This window comes from Miscanthus floridulus, chromosome 1, assembly GCF_019320115.1.
Source record: "Miscanthus floridulus cultivar M001 chromosome 1, ASM1932011v1, whole genome shotgun sequence".
Lineage (NCBI taxonomy): Eukaryota > Viridiplantae > Streptophyta > Magnoliopsida > Poales > Poaceae > Miscanthus > Miscanthus floridulus.
In genome coordinates this window covers 76,406,406-76,424,492 of record NC_089580.1, presented here as the reverse complement: position 1 = coordinate 76,424,492, position 18,087 = coordinate 76,406,406, and the positions used below count along the sequence as shown (strand labels likewise).

Here is an 18,087-nt window from a genome sequence, read left to right as displayed (position 1 = left end):
ACGGAGCTCGCCGACTAGCCAGTCCACTGCGGGCACTGTGGCACGCACGGGCCACTGCCGACAACTTAAATAAAAATAACAACCCGTTGCAATTTGCAACGAATGAATACTTTTGCTAGTAAATAACAATACCCGAACTTCATGTTGATTTGAACTTGAGTCAACCGAATCTGACCAAATATGTCCCCTAGATTAAGATGATACTGTAGAGTTTAACGGCCCGGCTCAAGTAACAGTACGCCTTTAATGTCCAAACCGACATTCTTTCTTAAAAAAAGGGTTAATTTTTTTAACTTAAAAAGGCTAAAAACTTGATTAAAAAAAGGGTAATAACCACCAAACCGAGGTTGAGCACGAGCCGGCTCGAGGCCTCGAGCTGGTGTGGAACACGAGCTTGGGCAGTTGGGCTCGCTCGAGCTCGACTCGTTGGCAGCCCTCCACCGCTGCTGTCATTCCGTCGAACATCTCGCCAGCACCGCCGGGCACCGCCTCCCGTCGGCTAATCCGCAGCGTCCAGCGAAGATGCAGATGTTCTTCTCCAACCCTTCAAACGCCCCACGGTGGGACGCGGACACCGGCATCACCCTGCTCTCGGGCCCCCAGTGTTGGTATGCGCCTCATTGCTCACCTTGCCGGCTTTGCCCTGCTCAAACAGTCAAACTAGCCCGTTCGGCACGCGCTGCGCCGGGATCGAACCGGAGCAGCATTAGTACCCCTCGGATCATGCAGTGCCCTTGTTTTGGTGCAAGGTCAGCGGGAAGACCTCACTCCTCTTCCAGTTCGCGGTGAACCGCGCGGCGGAGAGTGGCCGCGGCGTCGTGTTCATCTGCAGCAAGGAGAGGCTGGAGAGCAACCCCCCTTTCCTGTCCCAGGTGAGGTGAAGAGCCTTCGTTTGCTTGGCAGCGTTGCTCTTGCGGGAGAGGAGCAAGCTGCAGATGGTCGCACATGCTGGATGGCTTTTCCTCGTTTCTGAATCCACACCTCCTTTGATTTCAGGGCGTGGATCCATCGTTGAGCTTACTTCAGAGGATACAAATCAAGTAAGAGGTCTTCTGACCCGTGGATGTGTTTCTTGCTCTGCATACCCTATTTGTTTTGGCGATCCCATGATTTTAAATTCCGAATGGTGTAAGAATGTGCAGTGTTGTGTATCTCAATGGATTGTGTTGCTTGGTTATCCATCTGCTCGTTTATTGTGTAAAAGTTTTGTTAAAATGGTAGCCATTTCATGCAGCGATGGCTAATTTATGCTCAAATTATGTGTTCTTGCTCCTAGATATATTGAAGACATCGATGATATCAGAAAGTACGCATTTCACCTTCTTGACGACTTCCCTGCTGCAGTCATTGTTGATGATTTTTGCAGATTTCTTCTCTGAAAGGTATCATTTCCATTCTGTCTTGTGATGTTAATGACACTTTATCTACATAAATGGCTGACTTCATGCCACAGAATGCAAATCAGGTTCAGCATTTGTTACAAAAATAAACACCCTAATGGGCAGCAACCTTCAAATGCGCCCTTTCTTCTTCTGAGTAAAGTCAAATGACAGATTTGAGATAGCTGAAAATAGAGATTTTGATCTGTACTGTCTTGAATTGTTAATGTTATATACTCAGTCATCTGTACAGATTACTTGAGTTAAATATTGTCTCAGAGCTCAGCATATTTCATTTAGGATACTGCCATCAGTTGTTTACTTAAGCATTTCCTTATAGCACTACCCACTACTATTTCATTTTCATATTGTCTCTTAACACGCACTTTGGTTTCCACTATACAAAGAAGTTATACACCAGCACATCACTCTAAAATTAAATTCTAGACTTGCAGTTGTTATGCTTTTTTTGGGTATATGTAGGTAGCTCTGACCTTGCTGAAACTGTCATAGGAGCTGCCAACAAAGATATGGAACTACTAGGGCTTGAGATCTAGCAATGGTGCTCGTATTAGCTTTGTGCCACAATGCTATTGGGCATGCAAAGTAAGTGACACAGTAATGCTAAATCTTGAAATATCTCTGTACCAGAATGTTGTTTGAAGTAACCATCTAAATCTCTTTCATAGTGCAAAGCTGGGAACCCTTGGTTCTTGCAATCTATTACTATCTGATGTACATTAAGGTGATACCCCAAGATCGCTGTTCATTTACCAGAGATGGATAAATTCCATATACACAATCCGAGGTAAACCCTGTAGTAGACATTACTCTTCTTTATTCAGTTCTTATTTTTATTTTGCAATGCCTTTTGTGTTCCCACTTCCCACTAGTCACCTCAAAAGTTTTAATCCTTGAGATGGTAGAACATTTTGCACTCACACAGAAGGCATGTTTGGGAGATAGTATTATGTATTCAACTTAAAATACCTAAGTGAACATGTCAAAACTACCTGTCAAACAGTCTTCACAAAATTGCAAATTTTAGTTGTTGAAAATGCAAGTGTCATTTTCTTTTATTTAATAGAGCTACCTCCAATTATTTTGCCTATGACTGAATGTAGGTTTGGTATGGCTTGAGTTAACACGTTTATAGCGATATCTTGCCTTTTCGTAGGTGACGGCAAAGGATCCTACATACTTCAGAACATTGGCAGTTCAGAAGCTGGATCAAAGAAAGCAAGAAAAGCTAAATACTCAATAGCACTACAATATCTTGTTCTTGAAGAGACCAGCAATTAGAAACTCTTTCTTTCTTTTTTATTACATTTCAGTTCCCAAGAATGTGGAGAAGTTACCTAAGGCAATTGGAAAACAGTTAAACAGAGATCATAGCACCCCAACAGCTAGTTTTATGCTTTTAGCATACTGACTGTAAGGGGAAAAAAAATCTTTTTTTAGTTTTTTATGGTTCTCCTAGTTGCACTTGAGTTGGTTGTAAATGAAAATTTGCACCTCTAGCTGATATGGGCGTTTTGCATTTGCACCAACCCACAACCGGGTTTGATATATTGTACTGAACTTCAGTGAGTACCCCGTATTGACAGATCTCCAATATCCCCATTTTCCCGGAAGTTCAGGAATTGTTCAAGTTGTTGGACTGAGTTGATTGCATGTGCCTGATAACTATTTAGCGAAGCAGCAAGGTCTTGCTTTAAGAAAATTCTCCATGAGCAAAGTGGCAACTGAGTTGTCACTTGTCAGGGGTGTTTCCGTTACCTATTTTCCTTTGCTCTTCCGGGCAATGCTTCATTCCGTGTGCATGCTTTTTCCATTGAATATTTCATGATAACTTCAAGTAAAGCACACAAAAAATATATAGCGCAACACGAGCTACATGTACGTTTGACCATGACATGTTTGACCATGACATCTGAAGCGTCACGGCCTCACGGGTTAACCGTAAAGACTTGCATGTTCCTTATCAACAAATACTGCATTCCAAGACACCCAATGCAAAATCCTGATGAGCTCGTCAATCATGATTTTTTTTAAACATTTGCAAATTATAACATATCCATGTGGAAGTGGAAGACTAAAATTTATTATTGAAAGCACCAACGTAAAACCACATAGTATCAGTTAAGTCACTAAAGGAACAAAGGAAGAGAAAAAGGCTGAGCTGATGGCTATGCCAGGAATTGCATAATAGAGTTTCTCAGTTTCATACTCCTAGAATGACATGACACCAGCAGGAAGCTCTGTGAGACAGAGGAGTTCTACCCTCTCCAGCACCAACTAAAAACTAGGAACACGCAAATGTCGCAGAATTCTTCATGACAAACAGGCTGGCCATGCTGCTCATAGATCTTTAACAATCGCAATACCCATGGAGTTGGCTGTGCCAATGATGGACTTGCACAGCGCCTCAAGCGACATGTGCTTGCAGAAGGGGTCAGCCTGCTTCAACTTTGCAATCTCATACACGTGGCGCAGAGTGAGGGATGACACATTGCTGTGGCCTGGGCGACTGCTGGCAGTTTCTATTCCTGCAGCCTTCTTGAGGAACCACGATACTGAGGGCGACTTGACCACAAACTCGAAGGTGCTATCCTTGTAGGCAGTCAAGGTGACTTGCATTGGAGTGTCGGCCTTGTATTTCTGGGTCCTGGCATTGAAATCCTTGCAGAAAGCCATCAAATTGAGCCGATAGAAACCAAGTGCTGGGCCAACTGGAGGTGCAGGACGGGCTGCACCAGCTGGGACGATAAGACGGATTGTTGCCAGTACAGGCTTCCTTGCTGCTGCATCTTTCAGAGTTGCCATCATTCAACGTATGCCTGCATTATAACAAAAGCTTCCATCAAACAGTGCAACATAAGTCAATGAAGCAGTAGCTGAAAATGACATCCCACTAAGTGCCTTTAAGTCTATCCCGTCCCCCGATAGATGCCCAGAGTAACAGAAAGATGGTGTGCTATATAAAGAAGCAAGTTTCACATGAAAATTTCCTGAAGCTGCCTGCCCTGTATTTCCATTTACAATTTGATCCAATCGAGTTTAGCTCAGATGTCAAGAAATAATAGTGCTCGCACCTTATCTAAATCAGAGTTCAAAATAACAAGTTCAATTAGTCATCTTTTAGGAAAAAGATAAAAAAAAATCTAGTGCAATGAACCTAAGACAGAAATACCGCATGGCAAGCGCAAAGAGCAACCAGTCAATCACTCGTAAAAACCTTCAAACAGAAATATTATTCTAACTTTCAAGGAAAGATGTTATTCTTCAGATATATGACAACTGTCTGATCAAATAGTAACCTAACTTGGCTTGCTGCCTTTACTGAATACATGACTCTGGGCGGAGCCAACAGGACCTCTCATTGGAGACATATGTCGAATTTGCAAGAGGAGTTAGCCAGTGACACCGGCACACCACTTCCTCTGTAAGCAGTAGCATAATCATATCATTTTTCTACAAGCAAGAGAAATGGGAAGAGGAAACATTGTGTACAGATAAAAAACAAAAATGTCAATCCCTGGGCATGATCTCTGGTCATCAGTGATCTGTATGATACAAGAACTCGGAACTGAACTCTAGAAAGGCAAAGCGGTGTCCATTTGATGAAGAGTCCGAACCACAGTAGCTTGAACAGAAAACACATGATATTCCAGAGTCCAGACTCCAGACGGTTAATATATTGGTGACAAGCAAGCTCGCAGCTAATCAGAACAACATCCTAGAACAATGTAGCCGTGAACACATATGGGAGGGTTAATATGACAATGAATTTCACAGAATAACCATTATCTACAGCTACAGGGGCAGACCAGTAAAGGACATGCATGTACACATGGAGACCAAATAACTTTTGAAAAAAAAAAAACCCCGAAGATAATAGGCATAACACTTGTAATTATATCAGATCCGAATACAGATATCCAAATAGCTTAAGTTAAGGGTCCATGTGCTCAGTTTCGCACAAGGGGCGAGAAGGGGTCGCATACCTTTGTGCTCTTCGCCTGCGAAGGGACCGGCAAAGGCCTGCCCAAGGGATCGACGGAGACCTGGGCACCTAGACTGGGCAGCGGCGGCGGCGGCCGACGATAGAGAGAGCGCACGCCGGCATGCAGGGTGAACGGGGAAGAAAAAGGCAGGAGTGAACGGACCTGAATTTGCCTGAGGCTGGAGCGGGGGCGGAATGCTACTGTTGAGATCAAGGCAGAGTGTTTAGGCCCGGTCGTCTAAAACTGACTGTCGTTAACTATATATCACAAAGGAATTCCTATCACAAAATATCTATACGAGACAATACTAATTCAATTTGGTCCATCTTTAAAAATAGGTGAAACACAATAAATTTATAACTTTTCTAAATTAAGTTGATTGAAAACAAGTTTTATATCAAAGTTGTAGTACTCGAATAGATCTACAACTTTAGTTGACGACTTTTCCATTTAAAATCATTTAAGGCTTAAAAATTTTGTTTTAAGTTTTCATAATTTGAAACTCAATATTTTATATTTTTTTTCAAATTATCTCTGATGGAAAAACGATCTAAATCAAAGTTGTAGTACAATTGATTAGCATAAGTTGAGCCAATTTTTTCAATTTTTATCTCTCCAACAAATTTTTATCTTCCATTTTTTTTCAAAAATAGAGTAGCCCATAAGTTGAGCCAACACACTCGTTGTGTAAATTCGCAGCAATGTGGTTAGCAGGGTTCCAACGTGTATCGAGCATCTTACCAACTCTTAACTGATGAGAGCTCTCTTTATGTGAAAAAAGAAGGGAAAATAGAGATTTTGATCATACGATTTTAACTGGGTTTCCATTTCATGTGCGTTCCTGAGTGAGGTGGACAATTGATTGATTTGAATAGTTGATGCAATGTTGCTATTATGTGAACAAGACATCATGAGCCATAGATTTAAGCATACTTAAAAAAAAAACAAGACATCATGAGTCAGATTTAAAGGCCATAGCGAGATAAAGGAATAGTTGATGCACACTGAAATTAATCTATCCATGCTAAAAGAACTAGCGAGTTCACACAGTATCTGAAGTTCTGAACATAACCAAGGGCTAAAGATCAGATTATTAAACACAAAGGATGAAGATGGTGGGTGCTGATTATCCAAGACATGGAGATTCATTTGGATAGAACAGGAAAAGCAGGAGCCGTCACTGCCAACCTAATAAAATCAGGAATCGTCACTCTGATCCAGCATTTCAATTTGTGCAGCTTGTGCTTTTGAAAAAGCTTACCCCAAATAACACTAAATAAATCCACATGATGCTCTTTTCACAAAGTCACAGCCAGCCAGCCGACAAACAACTATAGCGTCAATACGAAACTAGCTTAGCTCTGTCCTAGCTTGCACCATTTGAGCTTCAAGTACTCTACATGTATCAGGTATACCAATAAATCATACTGCAAGAGCAAGCAAAGCGACAAGGTACAAGCATACTAAATTCCCTCTCCAACATTGCATCTCGACTCAACACACAAGGTAGAACTAATCAATCTGAACTATCTTAGAAAACTAAGTACAGTCAGTTCAATTCCCCCCCTTTTCATCATCCATGTTTCTGATCTAAAAAATACAATAAAATCATTTCATGTATTTTATGATATTATCATGGCTGATAGGAACTGAAAAACAAAAATAAGAATTTGGTACTGCACAGAAGGTAGGAGAACTAAGGCTCCTTGTTCAGCACAAACAGATATGCTGCTGGATGGTAAAGCTAGCCCTGACCTGACGACGCTATGCAGTAATGAACTTTTGATTTGACAGTCAAAATTAGCAGGGCCATATGCATCAGCAATTCAGCATGCTATTTTAATTCGTTTCGATCCAATCAGCTGATATATGCATCAAACTAACTACATTTTATGCTATCAAAGAACAGCATTAATAAGCAATGCCCTGGTGTTGATATTTATGGTACTAGCTAGCAATCCAACAGGCATTGGAACTCTATAGGGTCCGAGTCCTCAAGCATTGATGCTGCCTGTACATTATATCTGCAGTTAACTCCGGACCAATTCCCAACCAGTTAAATCCGAACTGAGATAAATACGCTCTTGCCATCCCAATTCTAAACCAGTTAAATACGAACTGAGAGCAAGAATATGGCGGCGGCGGCGCTCCGTCCGGCGATCCTCCGCACATCGTCTCACCTCCTCCCTATCGGCCCTCGCGCGGCCATGTCTTCCGGTCTTCCCACGACGCATGAGCAGCAAGAAATGGCGAGAAGGATCTAGGGATCGACAGCAAGAAATGCCAAGAACAAGAGGGCAAACACGAAGGAGCAGAAGGCCACTCACCTTGATCGAGGCGGAGGATCCGAAGCTGAAGGCGCTCGCTGCCGTCTTGTAGCCCAGCTCCACGGTCTTGCGTGCTCGCGGCGGCGGCGGCGGCGCGTACAGCGACCTCGACTCCACGGACTCCCGCGTGGTCAGACCGAAATGGAGCTGCGCCGAGGCCGACCCATCGGTCGAGGTGTTCGATTGGCCGGTTCGTATGATCGCCGGTTCGTTTACGCGAGAGAAAAATACTGCTGGTCAGTTTATTAGAACAGTGTCCATGTGAGGGGGCTGGCCAGCCCAGCCAGCCAGCCCGTCCTAGCCGAACATGTAAGCCTGTTTGGTTGGCTGGTTCATATCGTTGCTGGTTCGTGAAGAAATACTGCTGGCTGGTTTATGTGAGAGAGAAATATTGTTCCGGCTGAAAATTTACGATCGTTTACGACAAGCCACAGCCAAACGAACAGATTCCTGACCATGTTTAGCCATCTTTTTTTTTGTATTGCATCCCATTTCTGTTCTCTGTTTCTTTGCAGTAATTGTATTATCTTACATCCTATTTCTCAATTTCGGTTCTCAGTTCATACTTATTAGCAGCAATTGTAGTCTCTTACATCCCATTTGTCCATTTCTGTTCTCAGTTCATACTTAGCAGTAAAAATACAGACACGCAAATACGTAGTTAACAGATTTTCTTGCTCTCTACGGTTGAGACTTTCTAGACTTCTATAGGCTCAAGATAGTTAACTGATTTCCCAGCTCTTCTACGTCGAAGTTGTTCAGACTTTCTAGACTTCTAGAGGCACAAGCACTAGCGGTATGTCGCCAAGGATCGTCTCTCGTTAGGGGCCAAATACACAAATGAGACAGCAGGATTAGCAGCTAATCTGTCATTGATCCATAAACGCGCACAACCTAAGAGAATCGGAAACGAAATGAATTGCACAAAACACCAATCTTCACAGATCACACTGCACACACACGCATGGGCTGACAGTGCTTCCATTGACCTATGTAATAAGACCATCTCCAATGAGAAGACCCAAACCTAAAATAAGTAGCAAAAGATCCAAAATCAGCCTCCAACAAAATACCTATACAGAAGACCTATTTTGGGTTACTTAAGAGACACAACCCATTTGCAGAAAGAATTCTCTTTTAGGTCTTGTTGTTGGAGAAGATACCGAATAGATATTAAACATTTTGCCTATAGCGCTAACTAAAGGATGAATGAGTCTTTGTACTTTGGGTGTTGTTGTTGAAGATAGCCTAAAGGAAATCGAGAAGAAAGTAGTTTGTTTTGAATCACGTGAATCTGCGCAGAGAACTTTGCTGTTTAGCATCGTACTCATCAAAACAAATTGTATCCTCATCAGCAGAATTAGTAAGGCCTACAATACAATAATGTCACATCTTGTTTACACCGACTGAAGCTCAAACCAGTAATCCCCGCCAGGACCCTTCCCTCTTGTGACGGTGATGTATCCATGTCCACTCAGTCTATCCATCATCAGAATAGAATGCCGAGGATAGCAGAAGAAACAAATTAGGTACCATGGATTTCCATCACTCAGCCGCTGTGTTTGGTTCCTCCATTTGGTCATCTCCAGGGAGGCCAAATATCCGTAGATTGCGGTCCATAGAACCTACGGCTATGTACTTAGCATCTGCTCCGAACTTTACGGAAGTTACTTTCCCTGTGGACGGACAAATGTCATAACACCGCGTCAATGTGTGCTCCAAGAACTACGAAGGAATGGCGCCAAGAGACTGAAAAAAAGAGGGCCATACCTGTTCCTGACAAATCGGGTAATGTCTTGATAAGATTCCATTCGCTCTTAACATTTGCTACTTGGTAGACCCTAAGACACAATCAGGAGTCTTTCAGCTTTACCATATAATGTGACCATCACTATTAGGAGGGATCATTCTTATGTAACGCAGAAGCTTTATGCTAGGTATATATAATACTGAGTACATCAATGGAAGATTTGTTGACTTATATATGGACCAAGGAGTTCATATTTTTATGCAACATAAATATTATGGTGCAGATACAAGAAAATGGTTTGCATTGTCTATCAAGTTTACAACTGCCAGACAGAAACCAATCAATGATGCATGTTGCTTTGTTAATCGACACAAGGAACAGTAGCATTTCAAACATCTCTTGTGGAATAAGCAAAATCATACTACACACCAAAAGCAACAAATTTGAAAGTAACACCGTTTAAACAAATAATTTGAAACAGGATAGTTGAAACAAATGCAGTGCAGCAAACATCTAAACAATGCTCAGAGAAGTGATCACTAGGCGATCAAGTAACCAGCATGCAAAGTGGAGGTCTATATACCCTGTCTAGATTACACATAGGAATCCCCGACAACATTGCCAGGAAATTCTAGAACTCTCAAATACCAGTAATTACAAGTTACTACATACCTTATATCTGAACCACCAATGGCAAGATAGTTTCCGCTTAAATCAAATTCCACTGCAGGAAAAAAAAAATGTCATGCATCATATGATTAAACTCACTTAATAAGAACCAAAAAAATCCAGTTAACAAGAGAACAAATAAATTCTACAAGGAAGCAGATCCAAACAAAAGAACAATATAGTATCAAGGCAACAAGTCAATATTGAATTTCATAAATCAAATGACCCTCTCCAGATAGCTCTAATTATACATATGCAAATGCAAGCATGTGCACCATTCTTGCAGTTCACAGCCAAGTTACTTACCGGTATTGGTTGGCGTGTCCGAATCATAGGGAGAGAAGGTCCTAAAATTTCTTAATTTTCGAAGATCCCAAAGCTTGACACCATCATGAGCAGCAGTCTGCAAAGTAATGGCAAATATTAGAAACTAAATAAATTTAACATTGTGCACATAGCTTTTATCTAAATTACGTACCGCTAGGAAGTAACCATTTTCAGAGAAAGACATAGCAGTGACTGGTCCAACATGCCCCTCAAACTTTGCGACATTTGACTACAGATAGAAATGTCATTATCAGATATGTTTCAAGAGCATGAACACCTAAAAACAATCTTGAATAAAGTGATACCATAGTACCAAATCACACCTGAGTCTTCACATCCCAAATTTTAACAACAGCATCAGTAGTTCCTGTTCCAAGGATAAGACCATCTGGATGGAAAGCCGCGGATGTATATCCCTCTTGTCCTGAAGCCTCGCCAACCTGATAAAAATAATCATGCACATTGGTATGCATACTCATGTGTAGTAAGAATATGTGTGCATGTGTGTGAGGGAGGTAACCTGTGTCAGGCAAGATCCTGTTGACATATCATAAAAGCACCACGAGTTATCCTTGGAAGCACTCACAAAATACTTCTGAGTTGCATGTACTGTAACAGCTTCAACCTAAGAGATTACAAAAAGAAAATTAGGCTTTTTAATAACAAGACTACTAATAGTTAAGACAGTAGGCACTAAGCACTGCTATATTATAAAAGTACGGGGAGCATTTCACATTTCTGTAATTAATAACAGCACACATGAATGAGCCAAAACAGTTAAGAGTGCAACAACCAAGAATATTTGGTGAAAAAAAGAAAGATATTTTATACTTTTTGATAGAAGCATACTACAGGCATCCATCAGAAAATATTTTGCAAATTTATTTTACAATATAAATTCCCCCTCTGATAATTTATTCTTACATAAAAAAGGATTCAATTATTAAACATACAAAGTAATAAAAGTAAATTTGTAAGCCATACGAATGGAATCTGAATGCAAAGTAATATATATATATATATATATATATATATATATATATATATATAGCATACTAATAGCTGTCTGGGCAAACCATTCGTATAAAGAATGCAAGCGTTATAAGATCCTAGCCGCCAAAATACTAACCTCAGCAGTATGGTCTTTCAATGTATGGACGCAGTTATAGCTTCCATTCTCACTCTCTTGCCAAATGCGAACAGTCTGCAACGTTTGCAAATAAATCAGTAATGTAATTAATATGGCCTATTATTCCAGTGGTTACTTAAACCTATGGTAAATGGGAATTGCCTTATCTGCTGATCCAGTTACAAAGAGTTGATCCCGTGGAACAAACTTCAAAGTGGTTATCTGTGTAATGGAAAGTTACAATGTTACAACTTGCTGGAAATTATAGAAGATAGAACAAAATTCAAAATCACATGGGGAAATACCTTCTTCGAGTGACCAGTAAGCGTGCACAAGATTTGACCAGATGCCCGATCAAAGAGTACTGCATTTGTATCGATACCCCCAGTTGCAACAATGTCCTGTAAATCCATGACAAGAACAAGGTAACTGGATAAATAGAATGAAATTCTACATCAATTTAACTTCACTAAAGTTGAAATAAACAAGGTTCCCATCAAAGCTACAACTACATCAATAATTATGATGAATTAATGATAACTGAAAACTTGTGAATATGATTTGGTAGAACTCAATATTTTCTGAGAAGGCCCTTGCATCAAGAACAATTCACTGGTTTTCCTGTTCAGACTTCAGATATATAACATCCAGGCAAATTACACTTGAAATGAACGGGACACAAATCATCCTTAACTGCTTAAAGCTAATTATGCCAGCTAAAACAAGGACTCTGAAGCATATAAACAGTCATGTGTGGGACGCTAATTTGTCCATGATTAAAATGCATCACCGCCAGATATAAGTGATCAATTTATGTGCCATTACAGCAAAGAGATATATAATATCCAAACACGTAGTAAGAAACTAACCTTTGAAGGATGAACATCCATGGACAAAATGCCTGGTTTGTTTGTCTTATGAAGGGGATGGCTGGAGATTTGAGTGTATCTCTCGAGTGCATCGATCGGTGCCAGAGTTGGAGGAACCTGAGAGAAAACAGAAGCAATTACTCCGTAGTAACTAACTCAACAACATGCAACTAAAGCTTAAACGACAGTTGAAGGATATGGAACTAGCTTGTTAACATGCAATCTACAGTCAAAATAACTTGATGCATGGCAAGCTCATGAAGCAAGCTAACTCTAGAGAATTCAGTTTTTTTATAAAGTACAGCTACCACAATTAATGTTTTAGACCTTATTTTAACTTTTAATGCTGAATATGGAGCACAACACATACCTGTCTTTTCTTACGCTGTGCTGAAAGCATGGTATTACACTCTGTAAGTTCATCAATCATGACAGGGTTGATACCAGGACAAATCTTCTTCCCGTCAGGGCCAATTTCATCTTCTATTGCTGTATCAAACAAAGATGAATTATGAGATACCTAAAACTTGAAATATCAATTTAGATGCAGAACATCAAACAGCTGGTACCTCTTTTTCCATTGGAAACAACAGCTGCAGGAGCAGCTCCTGCAACTGATGCAGGAATCTGTCTCTCAGCTTGAGCCAAAAGTGCTCTAGCCTCATCCCTTTCCTTCTTTAATCTGGCTATAACACGGCAGGCAGCGTCATGCTGGAAGAGACAAAAAAGCAAAGTAAACAAATCAGTTGCCAGATAATCCTCTTTATTTCTATTTTTCCAAAAAAAAAAGTACAACCAAAATATAACAAGGTTACAAAAGGTTTATGCGATCTCTAGGCAGTGACCCTCCGCCTAGGACCTAGGCACGCCTAGGCATTCCATGGCCATACATATTACATCTAACATCTAAAAGTCTAAAAAGAAAAGAAGAAACAGGATACCAGTGGGCCAAGAGTTAGATAGAAAGGCCCATGAAAGCAGCCGAAGCCCAAGTCTGAAGAGCAAGCCTTATCCCTACCCTCCCCTCACACCTTATCCATTTGCTGCTCCCAGCTCTGCACAGACTCGCAACTGGCAGCGGCGCCACCACCTTCCGTCCCCATCTCTGCCGTCCGACGTCCAGTCCGTGCCTCCCCCGCCACCGCAGCCAGTCCCTGCCTCCCCCACGTTGCCTGCCGCCCCCAGTCCTTGCCTAATCCACCCACTGTCCCCTCTTCTCCAAAGCCGCTAGACATACCCACCTCCTCTGACATCGCCTGAAGTCCCATACTCCCTCACACGTACCTCCCTGGGTCGATCTAAACGTAGCAGCCACCGAGGGCGGCATGTCGGGCTGGCAACACGCGGGAGTACCGCCTACCCCCCACCACCACCACCACACACACACACACACAAGGTTCCATGGTACCCCACGCCCATCACATAAGCGGAGAGTGCAGAATAGCGCCTTTTGGAACACTGAAAGATATCATTTAGTTGAGAAGAGTTCTATAACATTTGATCTTTAAATACAGCACAAAATTCTATCAGTAATAAGAAAGTGGGCATATAAAGGAAAAATATATTACTATAATTTCATCATATTTAGGGCCTGTTTGGATACATATGGCTAGTTACTAGTTGGAGCTAAAATTTAGCCCAAATGAGCTATGGTTGGCTAGCTAGTTGGCTAACTAGTTGAAGACTTGGCTTAAAAATTAGCCCACCTATTAGCTCCTGTTTGGATGCACTAGAGCTAATTTTTAGCTAGCTAGCAATTAGCCCATGTATCCAAACATACCCTTAAAGGAAAAATGCATTCTAGCAGAAACTACCAGTCAGAGTAAGCTTTGGGCTCGTGGCAATGTTCAAAACTACACTTTTTTCATCAACAGAGGGACGAGCTTTTACTATCCAAAATATAAATTACAATTTGGAGTTACCAATCCGGATTCAAAAAAAAAAACATTTTAGAACGAGCCAGGAAACATAGTTCAGCTACCAAATGACTCGGCATCCTAGCACACCTAATGTTACAATCAGAACTTAAGGAGGGATACTCAGAATGCTCAAGTGAAGTGGTATATTCAACCTGAATCTATCATCCTCCAGCTACAAAGGTATGGAGAAGCTCGAATACAGACCCTTGATATACCGAAATCCAAAATTGAAGACTTTAGCTATGCTATATAAAACCAAATATTGAAAAATTGTTCCAAGCAAATTGCAATATAACTTAAACAGGATACAGGGATATGCAAAGGTGAATGGAAGACCTGGTAGAGTGCATGACTAAGTTCTTGTCTTGCTGTGTGAAGTTGCTGCTCCAAAGCAAAATTAGAAAGCATGAGAGCATCCCACTCCTGCAAAATTCAGGAAAAACAAGTTCTGATAAGAGCTAGAGAATCAGGATTCAAAACTTTGGACAGGCCACAATAAAAATGATATGGATCACAGAGATATTAAGTACCATGAGGATTCAATGCATTCATAGAAGCAAGAACCATCAAAGTATTTCAATTGTATTCTTCAAATAAGGTCAACTGTCAGATTCACTTTCAAATATAACACCCAGTGCAACCAAAAGTGGAAAACACACTTGAGACACAAGGCCCTTAAATCACCTTTGGAACAAGGCGCAAAAAATGCATGTGCTGCTTTACACTTAAGCCCAGAAAGGCACAAGCCTGAGCAAGTGCGATGCGGCCAGAGTGGCTTCAGACAGTTATGCTGTGCCATACCTTGGCACACGCTTTTTGCGCTTTTACCTACCTCGATAGCACCACACTTAACAAAAACAATCGAAGAAAGGTTCTCAACACCTCATAATCAAATTTTAGATATTCTAAAATATGCTCAGAAAAGATAACTGGCAAAAGGTTGGAACCTCTTACGTTCTGAAAAATCCCTAGGAGTCCTGGAATGCTTGCAGCCTGCAAAGGCCTGGGCTTCACGACCTGCAAAAAATGGAGTTCTTCAAGTGTTTTGGCACATTGGGACAGTAGTGATAAAATACTTTAGGTGTGCACGAGATTATCAGGGTAATTAATGAGTATAGGACAAATGTTGTTGTCCTAATCAGATACACTAATCGATGTGGTTGCAAAAGTACAAGCGCAGTGCACAAAATCAAATACCACTGTTGATTCAAAAAATATATATTAATTTAGTTCTTGAAACTTCAGTATAGCAATCTAACGTTTAACTTTTAAGGGCGAAGGTAAAAAATCGGGTGAAGTTATTTCATAAATTTCATAAGTTCGGGTTTTTAGAAAGAATTTTTGCATTGCAAATAGCAAAAGAACTACAACTTGAGCATATGTCCTTTTCAGCTACTGGATAGGTTGTTCGAACATCATGGGAAAAGAAAACACAGAAGAACCTAAAATGGATCTAGGATTGACAATGTATATATTATTATAGTCTCCTATGAAGGTAAGCTAAAACCCTACATCATTTTTTTTCAACCTATATTATGCAGCGGTAACAAATTGATCCCTAACCTCACAACCTTTTATGTGATATATCTTCTAGACAAAAGGTTATGCAGTGGCTACAAACAAATTGATCCCCTAACCTCTTAATATTTATGTGCTTTCTTTTCAATTTTGGATGCATGGTGTATAGGCTGTTACCTACTTATTAAGTAGTGTATAGTATGCTGCTGTCATTACTTGAATGAATATTATTGTGTAATTTGGTTTCCTCATATGATGACAGGGGATCTCCTTGCCACCTTGCTCAAGAAGTATCGAGAGCAACCTCACGAGACCCAAATTGGCTAATGATACTAATCTCCTTCCTCAATTAGTACGGAGAGCAACATTACAAGACACAAAAAGGCTACTGATACTCTACAGTCCACACCACATGCTACTGAAAACTTTGTTGCAACAGCTTGTTAGCATACCAAAGAAGCCATACCTTGTTGGTCTTGACCGGCACGATATCATCCATGGTGAGGTCCTCCTTGGTGACGGGACACTTACCATGGTCCTGCAATGTCATGGGCATCGCCATCACGACACGAATTTAGCACAAACATTTTCCCGAACAAAAAATTCGCAGCGAGAGATCTGAGACCGAGCTACGAACCTCAACGTAGCGCTCGATGAGCCGCCGCTCGAAGAGGAGCCCCGACTTCTTCGACACCACCGGCTCGTCCGGCACCTCGCCGGAGACTACGGGAGAAGCGACACGGGACGAGTTAGCTCGCGAAGCGACGGATCAGAGAAGCTAGGGTTAGGAGAACCAGAGATGCGAGGCAGGGAGAGGGGCATTACTCGCGCAGATCATGGCGGCGGGCGGGGAGGGCGAAGGTCCGCGGCGCGGGAGAGAGTGCGGCGCCGCGAGCAGCGTCCCGGGCGGCGACCTCCTCGGCGGATACCGGGTGGCGGCGCCGGCGGCGGCGGGACGGGAGCGGGCGAACGGCGGGACGGAGCAAAGGTTTTGCCGCTAGGGTTCTAATTCGAGTGGAGTGGGAAATTTTTGTCATCCAGGGTTCTTTTTCGTTTTAGCCCTTTTCGTTGGCGGGCGCCGGTGCTGCGATGGCGGTCTGGGCTTGCAGAAAATTGCAAGCATGCCCTTGAGAATTTCGCGGTGTGCAATGGGCTTCGTAGGCCTTGTGCGCTGTGGGACCGGAGATGACCTGTAAGGTCAGCCCAACTCCTTGGCGACAACCACCGGTGGCCCGTTGAAAATTTTCCGGCCCATGTAGTCCCTTGGTGTCGACGAAATATGATCGACTATGCCTAAGGTAGTAGATTATCGGCAGACAGATGCGCAAGCTACAAATAAGATGGTGACGCAAGACAGACATGAGGTTTTATCCAGGTTCGGCCGTCGTGAAGGCGTAATACCTACGTCATGTGTCTGATTGTATTGTTGTATGTCAATGAGAGTTATTTTTTAGAGGGGTCCCCTGCCCGCTTATATAATCCGGGGGGCAGGGTTACAGATCTGGAAACTAATCCTAACCAGTTACAATTGCCATAGGTGGTCGGATAAGGATTCCTATTCTAATCAACTAGGATCTTGCTTGATCTCCTAATCTGCCTTGATTCCTTGCGCGGGACTCTGAACAGATCGGCTAGGCCGCGCGTCGTCTTCTAGTGGGCCAAACCTCCTGGTCCGGGCCAACCCAAACCTAGCCGTAAGGGTATAGGGGTTAATACCCCCACAGCTAGTCCCCAAGCACCATGTATTTGCTGTGACACGCCATTCGATCTCCTTCGGCTAATGCGACCCGTCTTCATGCGATCCGTCTTCATGTCATCTCCAACTGGTTGAAACATTGACCAAGCAAATGTGCCAGGAATCTGGTCAAAACAGAGAGTAGTAGACCACGATTATAGCCGAAGATTCTGGTTGTCCGAAGAATGCACGGTGCTCTAAAGAAAAAAGAAAAATATTTCTTTCCTGATGAAGTGTGCCCACTTGTATTTCTGAAAAAAATGTAAGTGACCCTTGTACAATAGTAGTTATGGCCAACAGTCAGAGCGTAGGGGTCGATAAAATAAACACATTCACCGCAAGGTGAAGTGTGCCCACTTAGTCCCCGAGCCTGGTAGTAGGTGACGTAGGCACGTGGTGCTAGGGTCTAAAAAGAATTCTCACTGAAGTTGAGAATCCAATCGTCGTACAAGCAATAC

At 42.0% G+C, this 18,087-nt stretch overlaps 3 protein-coding genes across 5 annotated transcripts; 1 reads left to right on the top strand and 2 right to left on the bottom strand.

The window, feature by feature from the left end:
* The first annotated feature begins 373 nt into the window (after window positions 1–373).
* Window positions 374–2,989, top strand: LOC136487469 (uncharacterized). Its single transcript, XM_066484598.1, is given in 8 exon segments — window positions 374–608; window positions 755–872; window positions 997–1,040; window positions 1,277–1,358; window positions 1,360–1,382; window positions 1,893–1,985; window positions 2,069–2,187; window positions 2,557–2,989. Coding segments are annotated over 8 exon segments (690 nt in total). The 5' UTR covers window positions 374–522; the 3' UTR covers window positions 2,682–2,989.
* A 474-nt stretch (window positions 2,990–3,463) lies between these two features.
* On the bottom strand, window positions 3,464–7,917 carry LOC136487445 (large ribosomal subunit protein uL11m). Of its 3 annotated transcripts, none has more exons than XM_066484587.1 (3): window positions 7,714–7,917; window positions 5,387–5,586; window positions 3,464–4,219 (listed from the first exon to the last, which is right to left on the bottom strand). In XM_066484587.1, exon 3 carries the CDS (start codon window positions 4,206–4,208, stop codon window positions 3,741–3,743), a length of 468 nt encoding a protein of 155 aa, XP_066340684.1. In that variant the 5' UTR covers window positions 4,209–4,219; window positions 5,387–5,586; window positions 7,714–7,917; the 3' UTR covers window positions 3,464–3,740. The 3 variants fall into 3 exon arrangements, with proteins under 3 accessions (XP_066340684.1, XP_066340686.1, XP_066340681.1); XM_066484589.1 differs by having other exon boundaries at window positions 5,387–5,583; XM_066484584.1 differs by lacking the exon at window positions 5,387–5,586 and having other exon boundaries at window positions 7,714–7,916.
* A 1,091-nt stretch (window positions 7,918–9,008) lies between these two features.
* On the bottom strand, window positions 9,009–16,920 carry LOC136487433 (pre-mRNA-processing factor 19). The gene is made up of 18 exons (XM_066484579.1): window positions 16,720–16,920; window positions 16,532–16,617; window positions 16,361–16,432; window positions 15,331–15,393; window positions 14,713–14,799; window positions 13,027–13,168; window positions 12,828–12,946; window positions 12,458–12,574; window positions 11,894–11,989; window positions 11,751–11,810; window positions 11,589–11,663; window positions 10,980–11,084; window positions 10,783–10,899; window positions 10,611–10,688; window positions 10,439–10,535; window positions 10,136–10,187; window positions 9,484–9,554; window positions 9,009–9,389 (listed from the first exon to the last, which is right to left on the bottom strand). The coding sequence occupies exons 1-18, from the start codon at window positions 16,730–16,732 to the stop codon at window positions 9,259–9,261; spliced, it is 1,581 nt and encodes a 526-aa protein (XP_066340676.1). The 5' UTR covers window positions 16,733–16,920; the 3' UTR covers window positions 9,009–9,258.
* Window positions 16,921–18,087: the final 1,167 nt, after the last annotated feature.

Coding starts and splice junctions, on each gene's coding strand:
- LOC136487445 (XM_066484587.1), bottom strand. CDS start 4,208: ATGATGGCAACTCTGAAAGATGCAGCAGCAAGGAAGCCTGTACTGGCA.
- LOC136487433 (XM_066484579.1), bottom strand. Junction 11,811..11,893: donor TTACTGGTCACTCGAAGAAG/GTATTTCCCCAT, acceptor TCCATTACACAG/ATAACCACTTTGAAGTTTGT. Junction 11,085..11,588: donor TGAAAGACCATACTGCTGAG/GTTAGTATTTTG, acceptor GTAATCTCTTAG/GTTGAAGCTGTTACAGTACA.